We start from the raw sequence: 26,389 nt of genomic DNA on the forward strand, positions 1-26,389 counted from the left end.
ACATCCATCATAATTCAACACTCTCTGGACACTTTATTAGGTACACCTGGGCAATCTAGTAAGATCCAAAGCAAGTGACGTACGTATCAAAAGCGCTCAATTTGAATTGACACTGTAAAGATACACATAGCAAATGTCTACCACTCGTCTTGGCATGAAAACAAATTTGAAGCACCTCTGATTCGTCACTGTGCTCATAACTAACAACAATTTCATCTCAAATCATCTTTTCCTATTGAAATGAATGGAAAGGACATTAATCCATTCCAGTCTTCTCACCCAGGAAAAATAAACAAACAAACAAAAAAATGTTAGCGTGATTTGACCAGGAAAAATAGCCCCCCACAATATTGTACTTAGATACATTTAAAAAGAAACTGTTTTTGTCACACTGCATCAAATGAATGGCTTTTGTGCTCTTCTTTCAGGTGTGCCTGCTTTGGCCACCTGTGGCATTAAAAGACAGACAGATATACTGACCATTGAGTCATCTCAACTCTTCTGAGCACAACAATTTGGCAATATTAGTCATTCTTTGCAGAATCTGAACCATATATGACTGAGTATTTTTATTGTCTCTCTCCATGTATTGCTGCACCATATGTGTTGCGTCCATCGCCCAAAGTGTTAAAGCATGGCAACGTAGATGCTATTTAGGGCTAGGGTCTCAAAATTGGCCATTGGGCCATTTGTAGCCTGCAGAATGATATTTGGCCACCCCCCACTTGACATCAAAGTTTAATGTTGGTGCAACCCCCACGTTTTTGCGATGTCGTTGCCTTGGGCATTTTGTGTGTGTATGTGAGTGCTTTTCGTTTTTTTTAATCACGTGCAGGCTGTAGCTCGGGCTCATGACAGCTTTACGTGAAAAGTAATTCTGAAGTGACACCAATTGGAAGCAAAAAGATATTTTGTGAAACAGTCCCAGTCATGTCTATTTCAAAATCTACCATGAAGAGAAAGGTTGGCGACAAGAACAGCCAAGTTCAAGAATAACAGCAGATGGAATGTTTTTTTTGTTGAGCACAGGGGAACCCCGACATCTTGAATGCATAGAGGAAGTTGTGCTTCTCAAGAAATCAGATGTCATGACTCAACTAGATATGCTGAGGACTATGCAAAGTAAGACCGTGTCACCATCAGCCATAAATGTTCTGAACTGTTATCAAGAGAGAAGATTGGATTAGTGGCACTTTTTTTGTACACTTGAACCACTTTTTGTCGGATACTTCTTGTGGCCCCAGCTGCCCCCACATCAGTTAAGTTTGAGAACCCAGACTTAGGGCATTTAGCTGCCCGAAAAGCTATGTAGTTGTTTTAAATACACAAAGTATAATTCTCTTGGTTTTATGTTTATTGTGACAGTAAATTTGAACTTGGTGTGGCTATAAACAGTTTGAGGAATCTTTTTTTTTCCCCAGAATGAGTCACTATTCGCCAAACTGCTGCTTAGTGTGAAGGGAGTTGAGTAGAGATCACTGGCACCATATAGTGCTTGCATATCAAGTCTCCACTCGCAAGTCAAAGCAAAAAAAATTAAATAAAATACGTCTCGCAACTTGTATCTCAAGGCACCACTGTAATGGAAGTTGTTCTCCCAACCAATACACAATGTGAAAGTCACAAATTCTTGTCTTCGTACTCAACTGTATGTCTAGGATTGAAACATGACTTTAGTATTTGGAGCTGCACTATAACAGACTGTTTTTAATACTCACATCTACAATGAATCATGCAGCGCAAATTACACCACTGCAAATTACCACCACAATAAAAAACATTGTTGAATTGATACCTCACATGCCATGTCAAGCAATAGGCTTGAGGAGCAATTTTAATCTTTGTAATGATCTCTTGTGCTGGATCTATTTTTATAGTCACTATGCAATCGTCGCTTTGCATTGGGACTAAACAACATGGCCAAAGGGCTGCTTCTAATACATCAACATTCACTGCTTCATCCAGCCTGTACAACTGTACAGAGAGCCCAAACCAGATGAAGTGTAACAGGGTGGAAATGCAAAAGTGGCTTGTGAGCAGTTAAATTCACCCAAAAGCGCAATCTTTCTCAGTGCGCGTGCTGTATGAACCGATGCTTTGTGTACTGTATTGGAGCTCCTTACCTGTCAATGATGACTGGGTCAGAGGGCGTCTCATTTCGGTTACCGCAACTCTTCTTCTCACAACAGCGGCTGAGTGGGCAATTAAAGGGACAGAAAAGACAACAAGAGGGAAAAGTCAGCGAGGAAAATAAGCAATTTAAACAGGAGCAGCCGTCATTTGTTCACAGGCCCAGACTCTGCAGTCCACCAACATCCAGCGGAACACAAAGGAGGCATGAGAGGGAAGGGGAGGAGGGGATAAAAGAATAGAGGAGGAAGAAAAGGTACAACAACATACCCTACAAACAGTGAGAGACCATTCAAAAGTGAAAAGGCAGCCAGCCAATCTGTCACATTGATTCCGAAATCAAATTCGACCCCCACGCGCGCACACACGCGCGCACACACGCGCGCACACACACAGGCACACACACACACGCACACACACACAACCATTCGTCAGCAGTCTTGTCCGAGGAGCCTGCTGGTCACCCCCCCCCACCCCGAAGTCCCCTTCGCTGCATAACAAAAGTGCCCCCACCCTTTACCATCTGCCACCCCTACACCTCGCCTCACCCCTCTCGTGTCCCAGCTTGGCCCTACCCTGCCCCCCTCCACCCCCCTGTCAGGCGGCCTCACTCCCCAGCTGTGACGCTTGCCCTCTGCCTCTTCGGCTCTGTTATTAGCCAGCTGTGAGTCACATTCGGGCATCTGCTGGCAACACAATGGCACAGCCCACTCCATCTAAGTCCCCCATCCTTTCCCCGCTGTTGCCCTCCAACTCTGGGTCAGTGGCCCACTCATCTCTCCGTTTCCTCTTCCTGCACACAACCGTGTTTATCCATTTACCTTCAGAAAGCACGCTATTATTATATCGTTATTTTCCAAACCAAGTGATATGGCGCACACGGGGTCTTCAAGCTGCTCCCTCTCCAGCTACATTTGCGCAATGTGTCCCTCATCACACGCTGACAAAGTTCAAACATGCTGTCTCGGTTCATTCCTGCAGTGTCAATTTGATGAAGGAATTGTAATAACAGTCCACTTGAGCACTTCTGGTTATGTCAGCTGTCATCTCTCCGTGCAACTACAGTGCACTGGTTGGCGACATGCTGCTTATGCTACTTTTGCTACTTGAGGTGTTATTACAAGGCATTTACAGTGTGTGAAAAACAGAAGACAAAAATGCACATTGAGAGTGATGGTTAGGGAAATCTATTTGGATATATTGTTAGATTCAAGATTTAGCGCATCATACCTGAGTTTGTGTGAAGCTTTCATTGACTTTCTCATTCTAAATTCTAATTGATTAAAATGTTTTAGATCTGGCGTGTCCAATGTATTTTTGCTGTGCGCCACATTATAGTTCTAGCTTCCTTTTGAGGGACATTATGACTGTACGACCATATACTCTAAATGTACGCTTCATCATATTATTACATCATGTGCAACAACGCAAAACAACATGATGGATAACTCGCTTGAATATAGAAGTCAATGTTATTTTACAAAAGTGTTTGTTTATTAAAAAAGAAAATATAATAATAATATATCTCAGTTTGCAAATGTTGGCACTGTAGAACATGTCCACTGTCAATGCTCATGGGCTCCATATTCGAAGACGGCACAGCTGTGCTCTAGCGTAAAAAACTGGTGTGTCCTGATTTTTGTGCCGCCACAAAGAATAGTTTTGCCGGTTTGGGAATTTGTCAAACCGCGCTGCGCCATGGCTGGGCATTCTGCTCTACCAAAGACGTTCCCTTTGACATTGACCCGGTGCACCTAACAATTTGGTGCCTGAAACTTCACTAAACTTACGGCCTGCTGGGATCACGTCTAAGTATTGGCGCAGGTTATGTAACGTGATTTGGGGGGATTTGATCGGGGTCCAGGCAGACAGATTCTGTGCTCCGGGGACATGTGTAGTGGATGTCATCATGTCAACAGGGTGGAATGTGGTCTCCAGGTAGCCACTTCACAGTGGAGATATGTGATCTCCCTGGCCAACATTACATCGTCCCCAGTGGAGATCTGTTTGCAGTTCCTTCTGAACATACTTGGCATGCTTTGAACTTCCGCATTGACTCCGGCAAACCAGTTTCCTTTTTCTCCCATCAAGAACTTTGCTCAACTCGTGCGCCGATTTTAAAGGCAACGAGAGGATCCACTTCAAATGACTGAAAAACAAGTTGGCTGTGTTCGCGGTCACAATGGCGGAAAACGCCGGCCTTTATCGACATCAAGCTGCATGCGCCTTTCAAAAATATCAAAACCTGCTCGTGGACAGTTTCAGACCACAAAATTGCACAAAAATAGAGCCCATGATTTGCAGTGAAGGGCCACATGAATTACTGTGGTGGGCTTGATGTGGCCCCTTGGCCTTAAGTTTGACACCGGTGCTATAGCTCATGCTAGACGTTACCAGGATGTTGTCAAAGATTTACCTTGTAAAAACATAAGGAAAACATGATGTCTAAGCGCAAACCCGTACTGTCTTTTGACCTTCCCTTGAATGCAAAATCCTCCTTCACACTGATCACTGTGTAGCCCCCACAGACCTCACTGAACTCCTCCACCCACACACATCAGCTAGAACCGGGTCAGGCCAAATGCACTGTCTGCGCTGAACCAAAACTCAAGATCAGGGGCGACAGGGCCTTCAAGGCTGCTGGTCCCTGTCTGTGAAATGCCCTCCTCGGTCACCTCAGGGTGCTTTTAAGAAAGAACTCAAGACCTTCCTTAAAAAATAAAAAATAAAAAAACTTTTCCTGACTGAGTTTATGCAATTTTATCTGTTGACTGTTCTATTGATTACACTCCACCCGCCACCCCCCTTATCTGTTTGTTAGTATTACATTTTATTGTTGCCGGTGCTGTGCACTTTGAGATTTTTTTTCACCAAATGTAAAGTGTGTTATGAATGAAATATCTTATTATTATTATCATTATTATTATTATTATTGCTCCTGCTTTTGTGCCTACTTCAGCCACAAAAATTCAGATTCAGCATAAAAACCTCAGAGGATGTCTTATGTGGTCCTTATTGTATGTATCTAAACAAACTAAACTATGGTAAAAATCAACTAATCAATCAATCAATCAATAGGTGTACATTTTTTGAGGGAACAGTGAGATGTGCCCAAACGTACAAATAACAGTATTCAGGATTAAAGCAAGGGCATGAATCTACAGTTTTTTCTTTTATATTAAGTATACAGCATTTCTCCAAAGATACATACGATCCATCCATCCATATTTGAGCTATAGGTATTTGTATGCCTTGTGACTGACTGGCAGCCAGTTTGGGGCGTAGTCCGCCCCTCCACCCGAAGTGAGCTGGGATAGGCTCCAGCCCGCTACCCTGTTCAGGATGAGCGATGGTGAAAATGGATTATCTTTTTACCTTTTTAAAAAAAAAAATTCAGCTGTTTTTCTGTAACTTTACCTAGACCAGGCTGTTACCACCTGAGGGTGTGCCTGTGTGTGTGTGTGTGTGTGTGTGTGTGTGTGTGTGTGTGTGTGTGTGTGTGTGTGTGTGTGTGTGTGTGTGTGTGTGTGTGCTAGAGATAGAGCGTGAGGTGCATACCACCCACCTGCACATGACCTCATGAGTGAGCAGAACCCTGCACATTTCGGGATTTTTGTTTTGGCCCTCGTATGATATTGGCTGTGGAGAGGGGGGGGGGGGGGGGGGGGCAACGGGATATGTCAGTTTCATGTCAAATCACATCATTCCTTTGAAAGCTGAATTTCATTAGGAAAGCAGCGCTCACAGACCTGTTTTGTGACCGAGTCGATAAGTCGTGCATAGAGATCTTGCTCCGTACGGACCCCTGCACAAAAAGAGAAGATGTTTGTTTTCGATATCTTGGCATGGCAGACCTCTTTTACTCATCCCTATAGATGTTATAATAAGCAAGTGTGACAATTAGTTACCACAGAAGGAATTCATCTGCAAATAAATTGTCACTCAGCAGCTCCTTAGTGCTTTTATAGATTTCATACACTCTATGGACAGGAAAACAACTCTGAATCGTTTAACATTTGCATTTGCACATGAACTCGTTTCAACATAGGCTGCATGAGACGACAATTTATCCAGCTTCTTCCAGTTGATCCCAAGTGTACAAAACAATTAGAAAATTTGTTTCTTTTGGAGATATAATGAAGTGGAAACTGGAAGGGGAACAAAACAGTTCCAGAAATACGATGACATGGGGCTTTTTATCTGTGTGCCGCCATATAATAAGACTTCAGCTGGCCCAAACAGTGATATAAAACATCAACGCTTCAATTCTTTGAACTGTACTGGGGATGGTTTGAAATTAAAGATTGATGATCAAACTCTTATCCCCCATGGTCAGCCCCTCAATAGAAAAAAAATATACAAGATTGAACTCCCTCCAAGCAACATGGAGAAATACGATTGGCATGCACCTCATATTTTCTCTCTGATGGTTTCTGAGGGATTTTGGAAGTTATTTCATGTTTGATAATTATTAGCTCTCTTCTTTTTGAGGACAGAATTTACAGCCACGCTCTCACAATCTATCAACTGCGATGACATATTCCCAAGACTTGTTGGAGACTTTGTGTAACTACAATGCGCACAGCAACAGGTAAAACAACAACAACCAGCTTGACAAGTTTTATTTCATTGGAGGCGAAAGAGAGTTATCTGTTTCTTCAAATTTCATCTCTCTCTCTCTCTCTCTCTCTATATATATATAACAGTAAATCACAGAGATGAAATAGAGGTGTAATGAATTGCTTCTTGAGGGAAGATATTTTTTAATATACATATTTAAGCAACTTTAGAGAGTATTGCTTTTTAAAAGATGTTCCCTCATCGAATTGTCTCTATTGAGATGCCTTTGATATCACATGGGGGAAGGGGATGAAGAGGAAGTGATTTTTGTGTGTGCGTGTGTGTGTGTGTGCGTGCGTGTGTGTCTGGATGCTGTACAAGGGGGTTGCCGGAGAACATGTCTTTTATCTTCTCTCCCATGGGTGCCACTGTGATGGCAGAGCAGGGGCAGCGGTTGCTCATGGGAACCAAATTTCTGCCTGTATCCTCAATGTGATGTGGGAAACACAATTGGAGTGTGGTCGGAGTGTTCTTTATATGACTGATCTTTGAGTTCTGGAGTGTCCAGGATGGTAATATATGTCATAACCAGGCTCCAAAAAAAAAACTTTCACTGTTTCTGTTTCACTTGTGCTTTTGTTGTATTTGAAGACAGACTTGTATATTTTGCAAGTGGTTGTGTCTCATTTTTGTGTCCGTAAGTCGTACAATTGCCGACAAGTGTTATGAGATAAAAAGTGACATAATTGTGATGATGGTCGGTGCATATTGTGATATAAATAACGTTTTTGTTATTGGTGCCTACACTGTTAAAAAAAAAAAAGTGTGTTGAATTCCCTCAGTTTGATTTCGTCAAATGGTTTCATGAAATAAAAATATCTGGATCCAGGTATATTTCGACTTTACATTTACTTAAAAAAATGGCTCCAGATGATTTTATTGTGTGTAACCAAAAGCGGAAATAAAATTAAGTAAATTCAACACACCTTTTTTTCAGAGTACACATTATTTCTCCAGGCCACTGCTCTCACTCTTTACCACTGGTATTAATCTTTTAATAAGCCAAGCGCCAATCAGAATAGTCAAAGCTATTGACATTGCCTGCTATTCTCATCTGCAACCATTTTATTTTCACACTGCTGGATTTGCGCAGACATTTGAAGACTGCGTTGCCAAGTTGATCGGATATTTCACTGCTCCACAGAGCCGTCCGCTGATGGCAACAGAAAGGTGAGTTGTAAGTCCTCAGTCAGTTGGATGCCAAAAAAAGGTGAATAGCGATTAGTTGACTTCGAGCTTTAAACGTCACTGCGGAAGAGTAAAGCCGACTTGTTGACTAATTGCTTCAGGCCCTATATCAGGTGCATGAGTACAGAATGGGTGCTCTGGCTTGTAATGTGGGTTGCCCTCAAAAATGTTGATTTTTGCGCCCTTGACAGCTTCTGAAGCAATTTGCTTTTTTTTTTCACATTTAAGGTTTTATTGACATTTCAATAATTAACGTGTGGGGAAAGTATTCGCGATGTTATACATCGACAGGCGCCTCGGTTCCCCGTTATCAAAATGTGTTCAACTTACATATATCATTTGAAGATTTTTGAGAAGATTTTCATAGAAAACACTCATCAGCAAGCTCCGCATAAACCTGATAACGATCCTGACCATTTGAATCAAGTGTGTTGAATGAGGGGAACACCTAAAACATGCAGGATTGTGGCCCTCGAAGATCCGAGCTGCCCACCCGTGCTCTATATTAAACCTTGAAACTTTTATTTGCATTTTGTACTTATTTGGTCCTCAAGGTACAAAATGCATACTTGGAGAAAACGTTACTCTTATCAATATAGATTAAATGTAAAAGTGTATAATCCTCTGTCACTGGGCTGGCAGTGTCATGGGAACAGATTTAGTCGCCGTGATGCTTTCTATTTAAACTGCGGAAACATACAGTAGCTGGTGTAGTTGAATGTAGCTTGTACCTTGAGAGACAACAAATGGCTCCTACTGTACTTCCTTCACCGTTTAAACATTCCTATCTGATCAATTGAAAGGTATGTGTTCAATTTCTCTTACCGTTGCTGTAGAGGAGCTGGAGCTTATAGTGAGTGCCATTGTTGGTCTTTTCTCCCGTCTGCTCCTTGGAAAGACACGCACAAACCCACACAACACAGAGCATGGAGTTAAGCACGTTAGGGACACAGTTAAACACAAAGCCGATCTCTCCAAATCCTGCAGTTCGACCTTCTCTGGGAGCGGCGTTGAGATCACAGAGCTCAACATGATGTGCGTTGTTGCCATAAGCTCAACGCTTAACCTTGGGTCACATCTCCTCATCGGAGAGGCTGAGGCTGTCTCATACAAACACCAAAAGCCTTGAGAGTGGCTGGCGGAGAAGTTGGGAGTGCGACAAGTGTGTTTGACCATAGTGCATGTAAGAATGAGCAGCGGTCGACCTTGACGGGAAAACTTCCTTTGCGCTATGCTTCTACTTGCCTCCAGCCCCCCCCCCCACCTCCTCTCTTGCAACCCCTTTCTTGCTCGTCTTCTACCTCTACTGGTCTTTCTAAGTGGTCTCAAAGGAATGCTCTCTGGTCCAATAACCCAGGAGGCATCTCAAAGATGAGAGCAAGGGGAGAAGAACAAGAAAGCTGGGGGGGAGCAGAGAAACTGGGAAAAGGGGAAGAGGAAGAGGGCAAATTAAGATGCATGAAGATAAGTTGGGGAAGTGGGAAAGCTTGCGTTTGTAATATCAGGAGATAGATTGATGACTGCCTTTGTAGGTTTTATCAATATCAACAGAGGATTGTTTATTTTGTCATGCCATCGCTCTACCTCGGCATAATTACAAAGCCAAAACAGATGCCGGGGTAACCATGCAGAAAATGAACCCACTGGCACACACTGACAGCTTTCAACCCTGGCATTAACACACACACACACACACACACACACACACCACCCCTGACATTCTCAGCAAACCTGACTTGACAAGATGTTGGGAGCCATGATGGGCTCACACACGGCACAAGTGTCTGTCAACAGTGGACTGCACTTGGTCCATGTGCATGTCCCACTTGGCCAACCTGAGGAATTCGCCCCCTGCCCCACAGTGCTGTTTTGAGAAGAGACTTTGATGATGAGCTCTCTACGGATAACTTAACAGGAGTGGGAATCATTTGCATTTAAAAAATAAATAAATAAATAAATAAAAGACATAGCGGTGGCCTCCTCCTTCTAATGAGGCACGCTGCTAATTAGTCATTAGATATTCTTTTTCAATCCCACATCATCAGCTCACTGAGGGGATACAGAGCTTGTGTAAGCATGAAGCCGTCAGCTGTTCCACGCGGGCGCCGAACATCAAGAGGAGCAACTGGTTTCCATTGCTGTGATCTGTTAGCACGTATTCTTGCTGCCATTTGAGGGGAGCGCATATCTTTCGTGGAGAGTGGTGGGCAAATGTACTTGTAGAGTGAAGCCCTCACACACCTTGTCGTGTTCCACAAAGTCCACAAAGGCGGTCCTCTCCACCTCCACAGGCTGCCCGTGTCTGTCGTAGAGCGCCAGCACAAAGTGGAAGAAGTTGGACTTGCGCAGATTGGAAGGAGGCTGCTTCTCAAAGTGAGCTCTGGACAGGGCCACTCCACTGGGGATACACATGCAGGTGCACTCCATTAGACTGACATGACAACTTTTTCTGGGGGTCATCATGTCACACTGTGGTGTTTGTACGAAACCAAAGGTGGGCTTTACAATTAAATTGAAGTCAGGGTTCCTCATACTGTAATTCTTCAAAAATCACATTACTTTAATAAAAGCTATTATTTAAACATCAAAGTTTCTTTCAAGATGTCACTTCATCATCAAATTGTCACTATTTTCAGTATTAAAATATTACAAATATCTCAATTTAAGATTTAGATCCACTTTATTAAATGCATATTTCTCCAAATCGAAGTTAGCAGTACAGCATTGCAGCTTTCACAAATTTAGTATCTCCAAATCCCGCTGAAGCATACAAAATAATAAAACCAGTTTAATAATAATAATAATAATAATAACATGAAGAAATAAAAGTGGAAGATGAAGAAGAAGAAGAAAAGAGGAAGAAAGGGTGTAGAAAACTTAAAACAAAAATATTCCTTGCAGAATTTAATCCTTTTATTTATCAGGACAAAGTGAATTAATTACAAACTGCCAAATAAAGGAGAACAAATCTGCACACTTAATGTATTTCTGTTTACTTACATTTCATTCAAATTCATTTTCTCTCCTGCAACATTCTAACAGTAGGCCTATATTATATTTTTTCACACTAAAAAAATATGCAAATACACATTTTATATATATATATATATATAACATATAAACAAAAAATATAATATATATATATATATATACAAAATATAAAATATTTTAATATAATATATACAAAATATAAAATATATATATATAAACAAACTACCGGTTGGTCTGTACTATAAATTGTAACCAAACCGTGCATTACCTCCACTCTGACTTTTAATGTATTTTCTTCAGCACAATGTTTTATTTTGAGAGAACCTGTCGTTTCTTCTCTAAATTTTTCAATCATGGAACAAGAATGTACAAAATTCGTTTTTCAGACCAATTAAAATATGATGCAACCAACACAGATTCAAAATGTTGGGACTGTTTTTTGTTTGTTTGTTTTTCAATCAAACAAATGCGTGCGTCTGTTGAATAAGTCCCAAAAACATTCTGTATTTGTGCTTCATTTTCCAATTTATGGCGTGGGTAAACTTTAGGTTTGTGACGCTATAGTTTTGTTAATGACCAGTTCCCTTTTATGCCCACATTATGTGCACATTACCCATAAAATCGATTGTCATTTTTCCGACACTATTTTGTGTGTTTTTACTTTTAAAAACTATTTTCATTCAGGCTTTCGTGAGTTGAGTTGAGAAAAGAGGCGTTATATTTCACAACACGTCTGCAGAGCTTTTTCGGTCGAAAGATATAATCCAGGCACTTTTCACACATTTCTCTATATCCACAGATGATAATTAAGCATACGACAGATGAACAGTACCTTTGCGCAGCGACGTTGGCATCCACCACGCCGACATTACGCACCCAAGAGCGGACTGGATCCATCTCCTCTCCAAGACTTCTCTCTTTTAATCCGCTCACTTCTCGCATCAAATGCTCCTGGATCCCGAACATTTAAACCCTGTCCTGAGCGGTGGGTGCACTTTTTGAAACTCAACAAAAAGTCAGCCGGGGAGCCAAAGCCCTATAGAGGGAACACACTCCAAAATCGCCGCCGCGCTCCTCCAAAGCGCAGCAAGAAAGCCAGAGGGGGGGGAAAGAGAGCTTAGGGAGCTAAAGTTGCTGATAAAGTGTGAGGTTTTGAAGAGTGTCTCGTTGTGAATCCGCTCGCACTTGCGATTAAAGGTGCGAAGATGTGAATAAATAGATCCCGCCACCGTTTTCAATCATGGTCCAAATACAACACCAGCAATCATCTGTTCCGTTCAACTAACTCCTGCCGCACAAAATTGTGTGTAGGTCTGTTTGGATGTCAGTGCAACCGAGCAGCTCGCATCCAAACAGTTGGTCCGAGGGCCAGGGGGCTAACAGCGAACCACTGTCGTGAGGCATGAATGAGGATGCAGCGTGGAGAAGGAGGGGCTTCGGTGCCATATGTTGCGATGGATGCTCTCATTGGTGGAAAGTGCGTCCCGTTATTTGGATCACAGCCACGTTCACCATCCGCTGCCTGATATTTACACTAACTATACACGCTCAAAACACATCCAGGCAGGTCATATTTGCCATTATTTGTACCTGTAGCGTTCCCCCTCAAATTAGATAGCTACTCATTTAATTTGAAAATATATCCTGTATTTGTTCAAATACAGCAGCGAGCACCGAACGCGCTATCCACGAAAGGTTCATCAACCTCACACCGTATGTCAGTTACCTCTTAAAACTCTTCACGCGTCCCTCATAGAACCGGATCAGAACTTGATGAAAAGAGCAGCAAAAAATGACAACACGCGTATATATCACATTTCCTCACTTTTTTTTTCTTGTTCAAAACATCAAGTTTTGCCCAACCCTGATTCTTTCCCCCTCAGCCTATTATCGTCTTATTGGCTGGGACAATGTCACAATGACAGTGTAAATCTCCCCCCGCCCCCCCCCCCTTTTTCTGGTCCCGCCGCAGCCCACCATCTGCCGCCAGCGCGGGACAAAGTCAGATGTTCCCCCCAATTATGAGAGCCGTCCCGGGGAGTCGTGCTGCCCCCCCCCCCCCTCCTCTCCTCCAGCCCCTCCCCACTCACCTCCGCCCAGCTTTGTCGTTTTGTCCACCGCACAGGTCAGCTCACATGACAGCTCCATTGTACGTTAAGTCTGCACACTTAAAGGACATTCCTTCACTGTTCCTGAAATATGATGTTGAGGATATGCAATCAGCAGAAAACTGGTTAGTTTTATTTTGTAGAGTTAGTTAACATAAACCGCAACAAAATCAATTAAAATAAAAAATACTACAAGGAACAAATTGTTCTGAATGACTGTGTCAGTAAAGGGGCCCAATTTAAACAAGGCAGCTCCATGTAACTTCTATAGCCTACTCAGCAACTTTTTTTCAACTTTAAAAAAACGTTTTAGTACTACTACTCCTACGTGGTGGTAGTAGTAATAGTAGTAGTGGTGATGGTGGTGGTGCACTCACCTGACTTGTGTGCAGGCAGCATGGGATCGGTTCTCACTCAGTGACGGTGTGGATGTGGCTGTGAATGGTCATTTGTCTCTATGTGCCCTGCGACTGACTGGCGACCAGTTCAGGGTGTAGTCTGCCTACCGCCCGAAGTCAGCCGGGGTAGGCTCCAACAACTTCCCGCAATCCTCTTCAGGATAAGCAGTGTTGAAAATGGATGGAAGGATGGATGGATTAATATTAATAGTAGTAGTAGTATTGCTAACTGTGCAAGCATAATACTTGTGGTTACAATAATAATAAAAATAATAATTATAATAATATTTGTGTACAGCATTGCAGTTAGCTGAAGAATATTGAATAACGTTTATGAAAGTACTAAAGGCATTCTACAATTCCGATGTTGAAGAAGGCATGAGGTTTCAGAGGTGATAATCGGCATTGTTTTCGGGTTTCTTCACAGCTTGCAAATGAGCTGATCGTTTGAACCAGGTGTGTTGAATTTATTCCATTTTATCTTGTCGGCTTGTTACACAAAATATAGTCATCTGGATCCAGACACGTTTATCCACCTAAAAAATTGTTGTAAAGCCAGATGGTTCTATTGTGTGCAGCTACTTGAAAAAATAAAATGGAGTAAATTCAAAATAGGGGCGGCCCGGTAGTCTAGTGGTTAGCACGTCGGCTTCACAGTGCAGAGGTACCGGGTTCGATTCCAGCTCCGGCCTCCCTGTGTGGAGTTTGCATGTTCTCCCCGGGCCTGCGTGGGTTTTCTCCGGGGGCTCCGGTTTCCTCCCACATTCCAGAAACATGCATGTCAGGCTGATTGGACGCTCTAAATTGTCCCTAGGTGTGAGTGTGGGCGTGGATGGTTGTTCGTCTCTGTGTGCCCTGCGATTGGCTGGCAACTGATTCAGGGTGTCCCCCGCCTACTGCCCGGAGACGGCTGGGATAGGCTCCAGCACCCCCCGCGACCCTAGTGAGGATCAAGCGGTTCGGAAAATGGATGGATGGATGGAAATTCAAAATACCATTTTTTTTCAGTGTGGTACTTTGGCTCGATGCTCACCTCGATCATGGTGCTGCTCTGAGCCAACTTTTACTAATCAACAAGTGGACTTCACTACAACACATTCATGATTAAAACTTGAAGTCAGCAAATCACTAAATGTGAGTTTTTGACACCTCCAATATGCCAGTTTACAATTTACATAGGACTTTGTACTCACCCATTTGCTGCCATTGCAGGACTTTGTGCAAAGACGAAATGTTCGGCCAAAAAGACGCCAACTTCATATACAGTAGTATGCCTGCAGGGGGGGGGGGGGGGGGGGGGGGGGGGGCCAAGAGAACAAAAATAAGGTGTTTGTGGATGACAATAATGGCTAGCCACATCAGCTTTGAACAAAGACTCAAAGGTAGCCCTAAAATATTTAAACCAGCAACAGTGGAACCACTAAAATGGCAGCGAGGAACAAGTGAAGACCACAAACTTCAATTGTGTGCTAACGAGAACTTTATTTGTCATAGAAGTTACATGATACACGACACACCAACAGAGCAAGTTGTTTAGCTATGCGTAAATGAGACCAGGATCTCGTGCCTTTGCAACACAAGTTTAATAAATTTATAGAATATGACTTGACTATCTTTGAATAATCTATAAATAATCTCTATGGAGGTTCAACCCTTAGTGTGTGTTGTCGTTGTTGTGCGCTCGTGTGTGTGTGTGTGTTGGAGGTAGCAGCTGGTTCCCGTCCCTCTCCTCTAATAGCAGAACTAATGTAAGCCACCATCCCCATCTACCATTGACTGCCTGTGTATTGAGCTGTTTTTTGTTAGGTTTCCTTTACTTATTAAGATGCATATCCCCAGTAAGCATGCTCAATTTACCATAGAGGCAAAGTTGCTTAAGCTTTTTCCGGAATATCAGAAAATGAGTCAAATTCATGTGACCAAGGTAACAGTGATTCAGTTTGTTCATATGAACGAGGCACAGTACTAATTTCATTCAGCAAAGGAGATCTGAAAATCCTGTCTTGAAACTGTTCTTTCTGCAGTTCTGTCATCACTCTAAAGACTTGAATTTGAGACTTTAAATATACTGCACTCAAATCTTTAAAATCTGTGAATATGCATTACTAACCAGGCCATTCATTAATGTATTTTTCAGTAATACAATAGGTGAATTTAAGCAGTCCAGTGAGAGACTGAATGAATGCACCGATGATGCAACAACAGTCAATGATGCAGCGATGCACTTAAATCACTTTTCCTTTTCATTTCACTCTTGGAAAAAAGGTTTGAAATGTAAAGAGCTTTTTACCTGGTTAAATAAAGGATACGTAATTGGTCAAAACATAAGGCACACCAGCACAATTGAATGAGATCACTACATTTTGACTGATGAGGGGGAACTAATATAACAGGATGTACATTTACTGTTTAATCACAAATAATCTTTCTTTAACATTAAAATTATTAAGATTATATTGAAGAATATTTGTTTGAAAAATTCACAAATATTGTGCTGTTGCTGTGATACATTTTCTTCACGGTGGTGACGACTGCCTTCAAGCTTTATTTTATTGTTAGCTCGGTCAACAATTCAAACTATACAGTAATTTCATTGTATGTACTGTTTTAAACATTTAAAACTGTACATCACATTTAAAAAGCAATTCTTCTTATTTTTTTAAGATTAAGATATCCTTTATTTGTCCCACACTGGGGGCATTTACAGTCTACAGCAGCAAGATTGTGGGTAGAAAGAAGAAAGAAGAAAAACAAAGTGTATACATTCACAAAATAAATGTACACCGTTCAATTAAGTGCAATATAAATATATAGATAAGGTGGCTGTGCTAATTACAATACTATTAATTAGAGCAGCAAAAGTTACAAATTTATTCCGATCACGTTATTAATATCGATGTATAGCAATTTTTTTGGTCATCCAAGTTTTAAATGTTAGTGTGATCCCTGTGTGTTGAAGACATAAAATTCAACAGGAGAGTTGAAAATCAAAACAACAATTATGATATTAAAACAAAGGGAGAACGCTAACTATGACAATACTAAAGTCTTTCTCATGCTTTTCTGGAGAATTTACGTTTCGCCTAACTGGATTTTGGAAAGTAAAATTCCACAGGTTGTGGCCCTGACTACTTTCATATACGTACCTTGTATCTTAGCGCCATCCACTGGTTAATAGAAGAACATGTCATTTTATTTGTTGAACCTACAGAGGATTATGGCAGAAGTATGAGTGTAATTAACTCAAGATAGCGCAATATGTAAAATTCTACCACCACCCAAAAGTTTACTGTTAACTATATTACTGTGGTAATGGCAATTTGAAGTCAATTTTGCATGCTTGAAAATTCATTTTGGTGGCTGAGGTTTTACACAAGTAATGGTGATTTTAAGAAAATATTTCGAGAAAATACTATTTGCAATTTTCAGCTTTTGGTGGTGGGGCCCAAAGTGATATTTCACAGCTCAAAGGGCCCCAAATCTTTGGTGGCACCCATGGCTGGTACCAATTTCTAATATACAAATACTGTACTGCATTGGGATGCTGTGTGTGTGTGTGTGTGTGTGCTTTTAAAGTGTATTAAGATAACTTTGGATCATATTCATCAATCTTATGAAATATTAGAATCAACCCTTTGAGCAAAAGAATGATAATTCTGTTATCTATCTTAAAAGTTTGATATGATTCATCGTGTAGAGACACATGCTGTATTTATATATTTATTGGCATATTCAATTTAATTATGGCAACAAAGCAGAAAAGAATAGCTTTTCTCTTAAGATGATTCAGTTGTGCTCCTGTCAAAAATATCCTATGGCATGTGGGAAGTCATTGTTTCGGAAGAGGGAAAAAGGAAAATATTTTAAAATGATGAATTCTTTTCAAAGAAGGAGAACACAATATCACATAGCATAAGTAATATGCAGCTGTAAGGTATATAGACATATGTATACACACACTCGCACACACACACACACACACACACACAAAACAAGCGCAACATTTGTACACGCCCTGGATGAATGCAGTATCTATCTATCTGGCTACCTAGCTATCGATGAAATTAAACCAAACTTTAATAAAATGGGGGTCAATGCAGATGCAACAGTATTTTTGCGTTTGTATTCAACAGGACCAAACGTTAGCACATGAGCGTTTCCATTTGCAACTATTCTTCAAGATGTTTTGTACTAGTGATTAGTCCTCAGTAAAGAGCAAATGCCCATTGAAGTAGCTGTCTCTTGTCAGACCATTGCCACCAAAGTTAGCTACAAGCCATACTTTGTCTCCCCTTTTCAGCTTAATGTATGTGCTTCCACTGGCTGAGATGTAACCTTCCTGCTTGGTGGTAAATGAGTGCAAAATTATTTCTCCATTACGCATCAGATCCACACTCGCCGCATGCTCAAAGATGGTGCAGGAGAACTGAAATTCATACACTCCTGGATACATGCAAGTAAATATGCCTGTGTTGATGTCATAGCTGTTCTGCCCATTATAGATGACCTCTTGGAAGGGGATAGGAATACCGGGTCTGGGGAAATTATTGCTCAGCCGTACAGAGAAAGCCATTTTCTCAGAGCTAAAGGACCCCGGGACTCCTGGAGGTCCTGGAAAAGGAAAAACATAGACAGATAGATAGGCACCTGGAGTTCCTGGAGAAGGAAAAACATAGATGGGTAACAACCTTAAAACTGCTGGGTAATTTTTAACCCGCCAGTTTTAAGGGTATACAGGCACCTGTGTGTCATGAAAAGAAAAGCCATCAATATGTTTACCTGGGGGTCCAGGGGGTCCAGGATGTCCATATCCTGCAGGTCCAGGATGTCCATATCCTGCAGGTTCAGGATGTCCATATCCTGCAGGTTCAGGATGTCCATATCCTGCAGGTTCAGGATGTCCATACCCTCCAGGTGTCATTCCTGACCAGGGTGACCAGGCCGACCATATCGTCCAGGGAGCTGGAATCAATCAATGGGTGATAGCAGTCAGTCAAAATCCAATTTTTAGTCAAGCGTCTCAAGAGAGTTTTGAAATTACTCAATTCCGATTGCAAAGTATTTGCAAAGGTCAGAGCGACAGGCATTTGCAATGAATGTGCAATTGAAATTGTGATTATCCTTTCATAGATAGATAGATCAGAAGGTCCAATTAACTTGTGTGTTTCACACACCTGGAGTGGGCTTGGTGTCTGGTTTGGTGTCAGGAAATCCATACGCTAGAATACATAGGATGATGAAGTCAGTCATTCCAAAACACAAAGCTTTTCTCAAGCTTTTTTTCCATGGGACTCACGGGTGTCTTTCCATGGAGTGAGGTCAAACTCCGGGATGTAACGGCAGTCAGTGAAACCGTCACCACGTGGCCGGAACAGGAACGGTTGGTTTGGAATTTCTGTGATGCCAGTGTTGTCACAGATAATGCGAGACATTGACGTCGTCAACAGAGATGCTCTCTGGGCCTTTGTGAATACTCCATCATTCTCCCACCAAAATCTGGAAAGAAGATTTTGTCACCGAGTTTGTACGCGAAAGCAGCTTAACAGCATGTATTTGTTCATATCTCTTTACCTGTCTCCCGATCTAGCATTGCGGAATTGAATTGCAATCAGGCAGGCAAACAAGGGTCCAACTCTTCCTCCTTTCACCAGAGGCTCTGTAATTCCTCCGAGCCACGGATCAATGTTATCAGGTGTGCCGTACAGATCCAGAAGCTTCATCGCCAATTCCTTATTTTTCAGCACCTCAGCCAGCTCCTCCAGATTTCTTGGTTGTGACAGACCACAGAACTTGCGCCATTGGTTATATCCTGAGAACACGGGTATAAACCTAATAAAAATCCACTCTTGAGACAACTAACGGGTTGTGTATGCTGGAAGAAACAGATACCGGGGAGTCCGTGGTCACGTCCACGCTGCATATTGAGAGAGGCCAGATCCAGTGCCATCTCAAAAGAGAATCTAAACAGCAAATCTCTCAGCTGATCAGTAATGATGGCATCCTGAACGTTCAACTTGGCCTGCCGACCCACAAGGCCCCTCATGATTGGGTCTATACCACCTGAAACCATTTTTACATGTCCTGTGATCATATCCAAGGGCATGGAGTAGAAGGCAGCTGCAGACAGGAACTATACCTTCAAAGACAATCCTCCATGGTGTGTTCAAGGCTGTGTGCAGCAATGGAGAGGGGTACAATGGGTGATCCTCATAAGACGCGTCGAGACGGAAAACAAACGGCTGAATCATCGAGTGGCCATATCGATAGGCAGCTGTTGCATATACGTTGGAAATTGTGGCGTCGATGAATTTATCATAGCCAGGGTAGGTGGAGAGCTGCGTCGCTAAAACTTCAGGACCAACAATGTAGCCGATGTAGTCTCTGAATGTAATAATCTAAGAGACCACAAAGAATGTAAACAGGACAATTCTTCAAACAAGATTATTGTTCATGAGAGGCCAGCTCTAACCTGGAGATAGGCTCCCAAAATCTTGCGGGCTTCCTGGTACAGTCTCTCTCCATTCCAGTCAGGATTTAATTTCGCCAGGGCTCGAGCCAGACGGTTGTGCTCACGTAAAAAGAGCGTGTGCAGCGAAGTCAAAATAACGTTCTCGTTGGAACGTTCATCACCTTCAACGTTTACATCAATTAAAACAGTTGGAATCCAGAATCTCCGAAGTAGAAGATAGCAAATGAGTTCGTTCAGCCTGTTACTCACCTGCCAAAAAGCAAAGCACTTCCTTGGCATTTTTGTCATTGGTGATGCGAGCTCGGGTTGCACACACATTGGCCATCATCTTGGTAAAGGGTAGCAGTTCTCTGCCTTTGTCACTAAACTCTTCATTAACCCTCAACAAGCCCAGATCTGTGGTGAGGTCACGGAGCTCCAGAGCTTTTTCGTCATCCGAGCCGTACACCTGACTTGCGTCAATGTAGGACGTGAGGGAATTCAGCTGTTGCCGCACAGTGGCACCGCCAAAGATGGCCCCTGCGGGGCCAGATCCACATGTTGCCGTTGATCGGAAAAAAGGGATGCACTCCTGCTTGCCAAAGCGCGGGCCATCCTTTGGAATCTGCACAGAGGGCGAGATGTGGCGAGTGTGTTTGTGTTTGCGGGTGTGCCGGGTGAGCCAGACAGTATGGAAGATTACTGACCAAAATAGGGAAGCAAGGCTCGGTGCGCTCACAGCTCTCGTCGCAATCCAGACCGTTGCTGAATGAACGGATTACCGGGGAATGTGGCGCTAAGGTCTGGTCGTGGTCTGTCCATTGTCCAAAGGAGGGCAACAGATGAGTAAAGACTGAGTCGTTCACTACATCGCTGTTGGGTGTGGTCAGGATACGATTGGACACTTCTCTCACCTTCAATGATAAAGATATCATTTCATCAAAGATAGCAATTTCAACTCTATATGCTCATTTGCATAGCCTCAGTTGAATTTTACATAGAAGCAGAATTGGATGATCGTACCAAAGGAAGAAGGAAGCCATTGATTTTAATCGGGTCCCATCCTCGGGGCACCGAGATTCCGTCCTGGTACTCAGCCGGAAGCCAGCGTACGAATGGTATGTTAGAGGCTCCCCATCGAGGATTGTGCCTGCAGGCAAGTGGAATTAATCAGGGCCTCATCATGGGTAGTGCTCAATTTAGGGAGTAAAAGCTAAGAAATTCAATCAAACTGGGAAAGGGCCAAAAGCCAGGAAGCAAGAACGACCGTTGTCTTACTCGTTGTTGCAGACGCCACTTATGGTACGAAAGACGTTCAGGTTGGGCGTTATCTTGCAAGAGGGCATGCGCTGTCGAGGTGAGCAGCCTGTCAGTTCTGCAATGAACTCCAGATCTTCCTCAGACAGCAAATCTAGTGACAAAATCATATCAAAATCAGTTATTGATGGTCTACACAAACAAACAAGAAAGTCTTCTTTCTGCCCCTCACTGTAAAACCTGCACGAATGTGTCACCTGTGGCGAACTTTCTAAAGTACAGTCAAACCTCGGTTTTCGAACATCTCTGTTCTTGACCAAATCGGTTTTCGACCAAAAATTGAGTTTTTTATGCCTCTGATTATGACCGACAATCGGTTCTCGACAAAACTGAGCGCACTTGAATGCGCCACTTGACTCCTCTTGCTTTCCTTACACGAGGAAGAGGTGCTTCCTTGGGTAGACGAGGAAGTGACGCTTCCTCGTGTAGCATTCCATTGTGAGCAGACATGTTCAATAAAGCTTTTTATTTCTTTAAAAGAGCATGGTTTCGGTTTTCGAACAGCCTTCTGGAACGGATTATGGTAAAAAACCGAGGTATGACTGTATATATATATATATATACGTTTCAAGGGTAGGAATGCAAAACCATTGAGGCAATCCAATCTTGGAAAGTCCCAAACACTGAGTCCTGTATTGGCCCGAATATAAGACGGCCCTGATTATAAGACGACCCCCTCTTTTTCAAGACTCAAGTTTGAAAAAAGACTTTTTGAACACCAAATTAATTTTTATGCAGAAAATAATGACAGTACATCTGAAACAAATGATTATAACAATATAAGAAAAACATGCTATTTTGCCTCATTCAAATCTTAATATCATTTAAATATGTAAACTAAAGTGCAATCACATTCGTAAATGAATGGCTTCTGGTTTTTGAAATGTAAATGACATCATAACTTCTCCTCAGCTGCCGGTTAACTGGGCCGATCTTCGACCCACTTTTCTCCAGATTGTCATTACGTTTCTCCATTTTCTGTTATCTCTTCTATTATTTTCTTCTCTTTTCTTTCTTACCGCTATTTTTTATTTTTATTCTTTGTGACAGGGGTTCACTTTGGCCTGGGGAGTCAAGTTCAGCATTCGCTTCAATGATATCTGGCACCATCTAGCGTCGTGAATAGGTATACAGTAATGTCTAGACCCCGAATATAAGACGACCCCCACTTTTTCAGTCTTATTTCAATGCAAAAAACACCGTCTTATATTCGCGCCAATACAGTACTGACGAATATTGAGATACTATTTTCACACACCTGTGGCGTTGATGGAACGTCTTTGACGTCTTTCTGCCGACCTTTTGACGATATTCAGTGTGGCGTCCATGTAATCAGCAGATCGGGCCACCTCGCGGGTGAGTCCCATAGGTTGCTTGAAAAAGCGCAACACATCCTGAGGTCTGGCTGCATTGCGTCTGACACGATCAAGGCACCTGGAGCACCAAGAGGTCACATTCACAAACAGCAACTCTCTTGTTCACAACCCTATTGCAGTAATTCTCATTCGGTACATCTGCACAATGTAGGAGCCTGTTTTCGTAAACAGCGCACATGCGCTTGGTGTAAAAACTGGTGCATATTCATCTTCGTGCAAGGACAAGTCTAGTTTACCCTGTTTGGGAATTTGGAGACCGCATTACGCCTCGCTGGGCGTTCCAGTCGAGCAAAGGCACTTTCTATTAAACGCCCACGGGGCACCTGACAATTTGGTGACAGGAGGTAGGCTTTGGATCAACTCAAAGCAAGTGTACGGTAAGTTGTGGCGCAGGTGGTGGAACGCGCTTTGCGTGGATTTGATCAAGGCACGGGCAGACAGATTCTGAGATCTGCGGACATTTGTGTTGGATGTCATTGCATTTCATTCATAAATATGACAACAGTGTGCGTCAATCCCGCTTAATCAATGAATAAATCAACTAATTGAACTGACTGTCTTTTTTGTTATTATCTTAAAAATGTGATTGACAGCTCGCCCCCACCCGACCCCCGACTGCGAGATAAGACTGTTGTCACACAAGGACACACGATAGCAGTTGCTGTTCAATGTATTTTGCGCATGCCGATCCCCTGCATGGACTCCAGAGAGTCCTTTCGCCATGTAGACTGCGCAGCTCTCCTGTGCTGAATTTAAAGGAAATGACGGGAGCCACATCCACTTGATGGCAAACAAGTCGGCTGTGTTGCCTCTCACAACGGCGCACACACCCCTTCCTACTTGCGCCAGTCTATGTAAAAGCACCAAAAGAAAGTAAACGAAAAAAAGAAAGAAAACAAATAAATTATCCAATTAATCTGATGCATTTACAACAAATAATCGTGTTTATCTAACTATGCCAGCGATGCAGTGACAGGCAGAACAATTCAGCGCTCTTCCACTAGATGGCAGAATTACAGTAACCAGTGCATCCATATTTGTCATGTTTCGGTTTGGGACCAACAGGGGGAGCCCTACAGTGCCCTCCCTGTGGGTCCCAAACCGAAACATGACAGTCCACCACCACCGTACAACGTGACAATATTCACATTTATGCAACGGAATAATAGTTTGTGGTTGAACTAAACGCACTCAGATTTCACACTGAGTAAGTAAATTTGTGGGTAAATTGAGAAAAGGTCGTGTATTTCAGTATAGTCTACATTTGTGACATTCTTTTTAATGACGTGCCGTAAGATTTTAGGCTCATTAAATCTGGGAGAAATTTCCCTCCACTGCTTGTCCTCATTTGGGAGTCAGGAACGAAGCCACGAACCAAAACAGTTGTTGAGGGCCAAGCTAATACGTTTACTACCTAAACCGAGTCAAATATTAATTTCATGCATTTACATATCGCAAGAAATTGTCTTGGATGGCTTGAACCTAGGTTTGCCCCGAGAACGACTGTGAAGCAGATGAACTAGGCCGCAAGATGCCAAAGAGTTGTTTTTACTTAAAGAAATGTTTTGTTCTGTCCCCCTGTTGCCAAACATTATGACAAAGAATTAAAAAAAAAACCTCAATTAACATAAGTTTGCAGCTCTATTGAGCCCTAATATTTGTTTTTTCATCAAAACAATGGCTGGTTAGCGTTCAACATTTCTCGGCTCCAGTGCAAAAAAATCCTTTCATCAAATCTATGAACTCACTCTTGTCTTGAATATTCATATGCCGAGTCCACCTTAGTGATGGCGGCGTTGACAGCCTGTTCAAGGCTCGCCCTGCTCAGAAATTCTGGAAGCAAATACAGAAATACAATCAAAACTAATCTGTTGAAAATATCAAATCATATACGATTAAATGTTTGTGAGCAAGCTGTACTTACGGGCATTCACCTGCCACTGCACGCAAAGCGCTGCAAGCAGCAGGCACGCACGCCGAAACATCTCTGGTGAGGAGAAAAGGGGGGCGGGGGGGAACACCACGTCAAACTCATAGAATTAAAGCTAATACGATTAAATAACAATGCCAAATAAAATGAATAAAACATTTCTTTTTTTGTTTGCTTGTTTGTTTGTTTAAGGTTTAGGTATCGTAAGTGACCTGTAAGGAAGTAGCTCCAAGATGTTTAAATCAGCAGCGGCAGTCAGTGTACAGTAAGGGAGTTGCCAAGCTCGTAGCTTTTATAAAGGCGCGTCACTGGAAACACTTTTCGTCACCAAGAATTTGGAGCATTTTGTTTTCCTTGTTTTTCTTTTGTTGTTTTTTTTGTTCCGCCTTGGGCTCCCGGTTTAACCACTTCAACCAGGACCGAGATAATTATGAAAAGTACACACACTATACATCCGCTCATTCATTTATTGTAATTAGACTGCGTTTTCATTTGCTTTTTTTCACGCAATACAGAATATTTTTGGGGAGGATTCATGGTTATGATTTTTGGCGGCACGGCGTCGACCGGTTAGCAGATACACACTTCCAACACGCCGGCGACCCTCGTGATGATAAAGCGGTTCAGATAATGCATTGAGGAATGGCCATGATCTTTAAATGTCTGCGCACTATTTGCATAGTCTGAAACGTGTTAATTCTGTGACATCGAGTAGGTACTTTTATGCCTACACGTAACGATTGTTACACAAAATATGCATGGACAATGGAGACCAAAAAAAAAAAAAAACGTTGACAGGTGATGTCAAACAACTTCCTGGAGAAGCGTTCGTGACAAGCCGCGATGCTTGATTACCATTTCTTCCACAGTCTTCCACGCCCACACAGAAAAAAAAACATTTGGATCCTTTGGATTTTCTGTACTTAATTCGAACATGTACATCCTTTGCACACGAATAAAATGTGTTAAACTTAGGTCATTTTCACGTGTTTTCCTCAAAAAGAAATAAATGATACACATCTGTGTAAAACGGTTTAATCACGTGCAACCGATTATCGAGTACTTTTGTTTTTCGGTGCACGTCACACGCACACGCGCGCGCTGATTCACACACGTTTGCAATTTTTTTTTTTTATTTCACCAAGGTAATTTTTTATTTTGATCATTTTCTTGTCAACCATTTGTATTGCACTATTTTATCGATAATTTTAACCGTTATTTTGACAATTTCCATGATGCCCGTTTTTCTTTTTGTTGTCAAGTTACAGTAAAAGTTGTGACCTTATATTTTTAATCATTTGAAGTTACCCAGAATATTCATTTGTAAATATGTTTAATGTTTCAGAAGTATTTAGACAACGCAAGAGTTTATAATTTTCTCTTTTTGCTCTCTTTCAGCACCTCAACAGATTTGAAATTTAAAAAAAATCAAAATGTGATTGAATTGGATCAACTTTACTTTAAGTGATTTTACAAAATGTGACATTTAACATTTCGGCGAGACACCCATTTTATGGATAGAACACCTTTTCAGAAGCTCAATAAGACATCATTTACTTGTAGTGAAATCCATTGCATCACTGATTAAAGTGTGAAGCCTGCATGACCAAATCCTAATTGTGTTGCCTGAAGATACATGCCAGGCCTGCAATGCAACCTTTTTGGTCTTGATCATGCTTTGAAATTCATCTTCAAGTAAGTGAAAGACTTGCTCTATTGTCTTGAAATCAGGCCACAGCTGGATTAAGCTTTTGTTACTTTGCAGAGAACTCCAACCACAACAATGCATTGTTGAATTAATACATCTCAGTCCATCATAAGTGAGCTCTTGTATTCGGTCTCATTTAATTTAAGTCGGCAGGTTCAATTGCATCCCACCCGGT

The 26,389-nt window shown here is 42.1% G+C and overlaps 2 protein-coding genes and 1 long non-coding RNA gene across 7 annotated transcripts in view; all 3 read right to left on the minus strand.

The window, feature by feature from the left end:
• Positions 1-12,842, minus strand: part of ebf2 (EBF transcription factor 2) — a 34,310-nt gene extending 21,468 nt beyond the window's left edge. The window contains exons 1-6 of one of the 4 annotated variants that reach the window (XM_086112127.1): positions 11,762-12,842; positions 10,180-10,336; positions 8,764-8,821; positions 5,880-5,935; positions 5,696-5,769; positions 2,124-2,192 (exon numbers count right to left, since the gene is read on the minus strand). In XM_086112127.1, coding sequence (XP_085968253.1) covers positions 2,124-2,192; positions 5,696-5,769; positions 5,880-5,935; positions 8,764-8,821; positions 10,180-10,336; positions 11,762-11,895 — 548 coding nt within the window. In that variant the 5' untranslated portion in view covers positions 11,896-12,842. Of the gene's footprint in view, positions 1-2,123; positions 2,193-5,695; positions 5,770-5,879; positions 5,936-8,763; positions 8,828-10,179; positions 10,337-11,761 lie in introns of all 4 variants that reach the window. The other 3 variants (XM_086112126.1, XM_086112125.1, XM_086112124.1) reach the window with 3 other exon arrangements.
• Positions 12,843-13,031: 189 nt separating this feature from the next.
• LOC147204865 (uncharacterized) lies at positions 13,032-14,712 on the minus strand. Its single transcript, XR_015100887.1, has 3 exons — positions 14,629-14,712; positions 13,415-13,589; positions 13,032-13,121 (listed from the first exon to the last, which is right to left on the minus strand). It is a non-coding gene; the product is annotated as an uncharacterized LOC147204865 (long non-coding RNA).
• Positions 14,713-17,141: 2,429 nt separating this feature from the next.
• On the minus strand, positions 17,142-24,795 carry LOC147204866 (eosinophil peroxidase-like). Of its 2 annotated transcripts, none has more exons than XM_086111296.1 (16): positions 24,719-24,795; positions 24,501-24,563; positions 24,325-24,409; positions 22,459-22,634; positions 21,162-21,294; positions 20,907-21,033; positions 20,591-20,797; positions 20,154-20,508; positions 19,905-20,065; positions 19,572-19,830; positions 19,325-19,495; positions 19,007-19,244; positions 18,732-18,931; positions 18,610-18,654; positions 18,215-18,397; positions 17,142-18,046 (listed from the first exon to the last, which is right to left on the minus strand). In XM_086111296.1, exons 2-16 carry the CDS (start codon positions 24,559-24,561, stop codon positions 17,634-17,636), a joined length of 2,814 nt encoding a protein of 937 aa, XP_085967422.1. In that variant the 5' UTR covers positions 24,562-24,563; positions 24,719-24,795; the 3' UTR covers positions 17,142-17,633. The 2 variants fall into 2 exon arrangements, with proteins under 2 accessions (XP_085967422.1, XP_085967423.1); XM_086111297.1 differs by lacking the exon at positions 24,719-24,795 and having other exon boundaries at positions 17,142-18,091; positions 18,215-18,253; positions 18,335-18,397.
• Positions 24,796-26,389: the final 1,594 nt, after the last annotated feature.

This window comes from Hippocampus guttulatus, chromosome 5 (genome assembly GCF_054856545.1).
Source record: "Hippocampus guttulatus isolate MCC_2025c chromosome 5, RoL_Hgut_1.0, whole genome shotgun sequence".
NCBI classification, from domain to species: Eukaryota; Metazoa; Chordata; class Actinopteri; order Syngnathiformes; family Syngnathidae; genus Hippocampus; species Hippocampus guttulatus.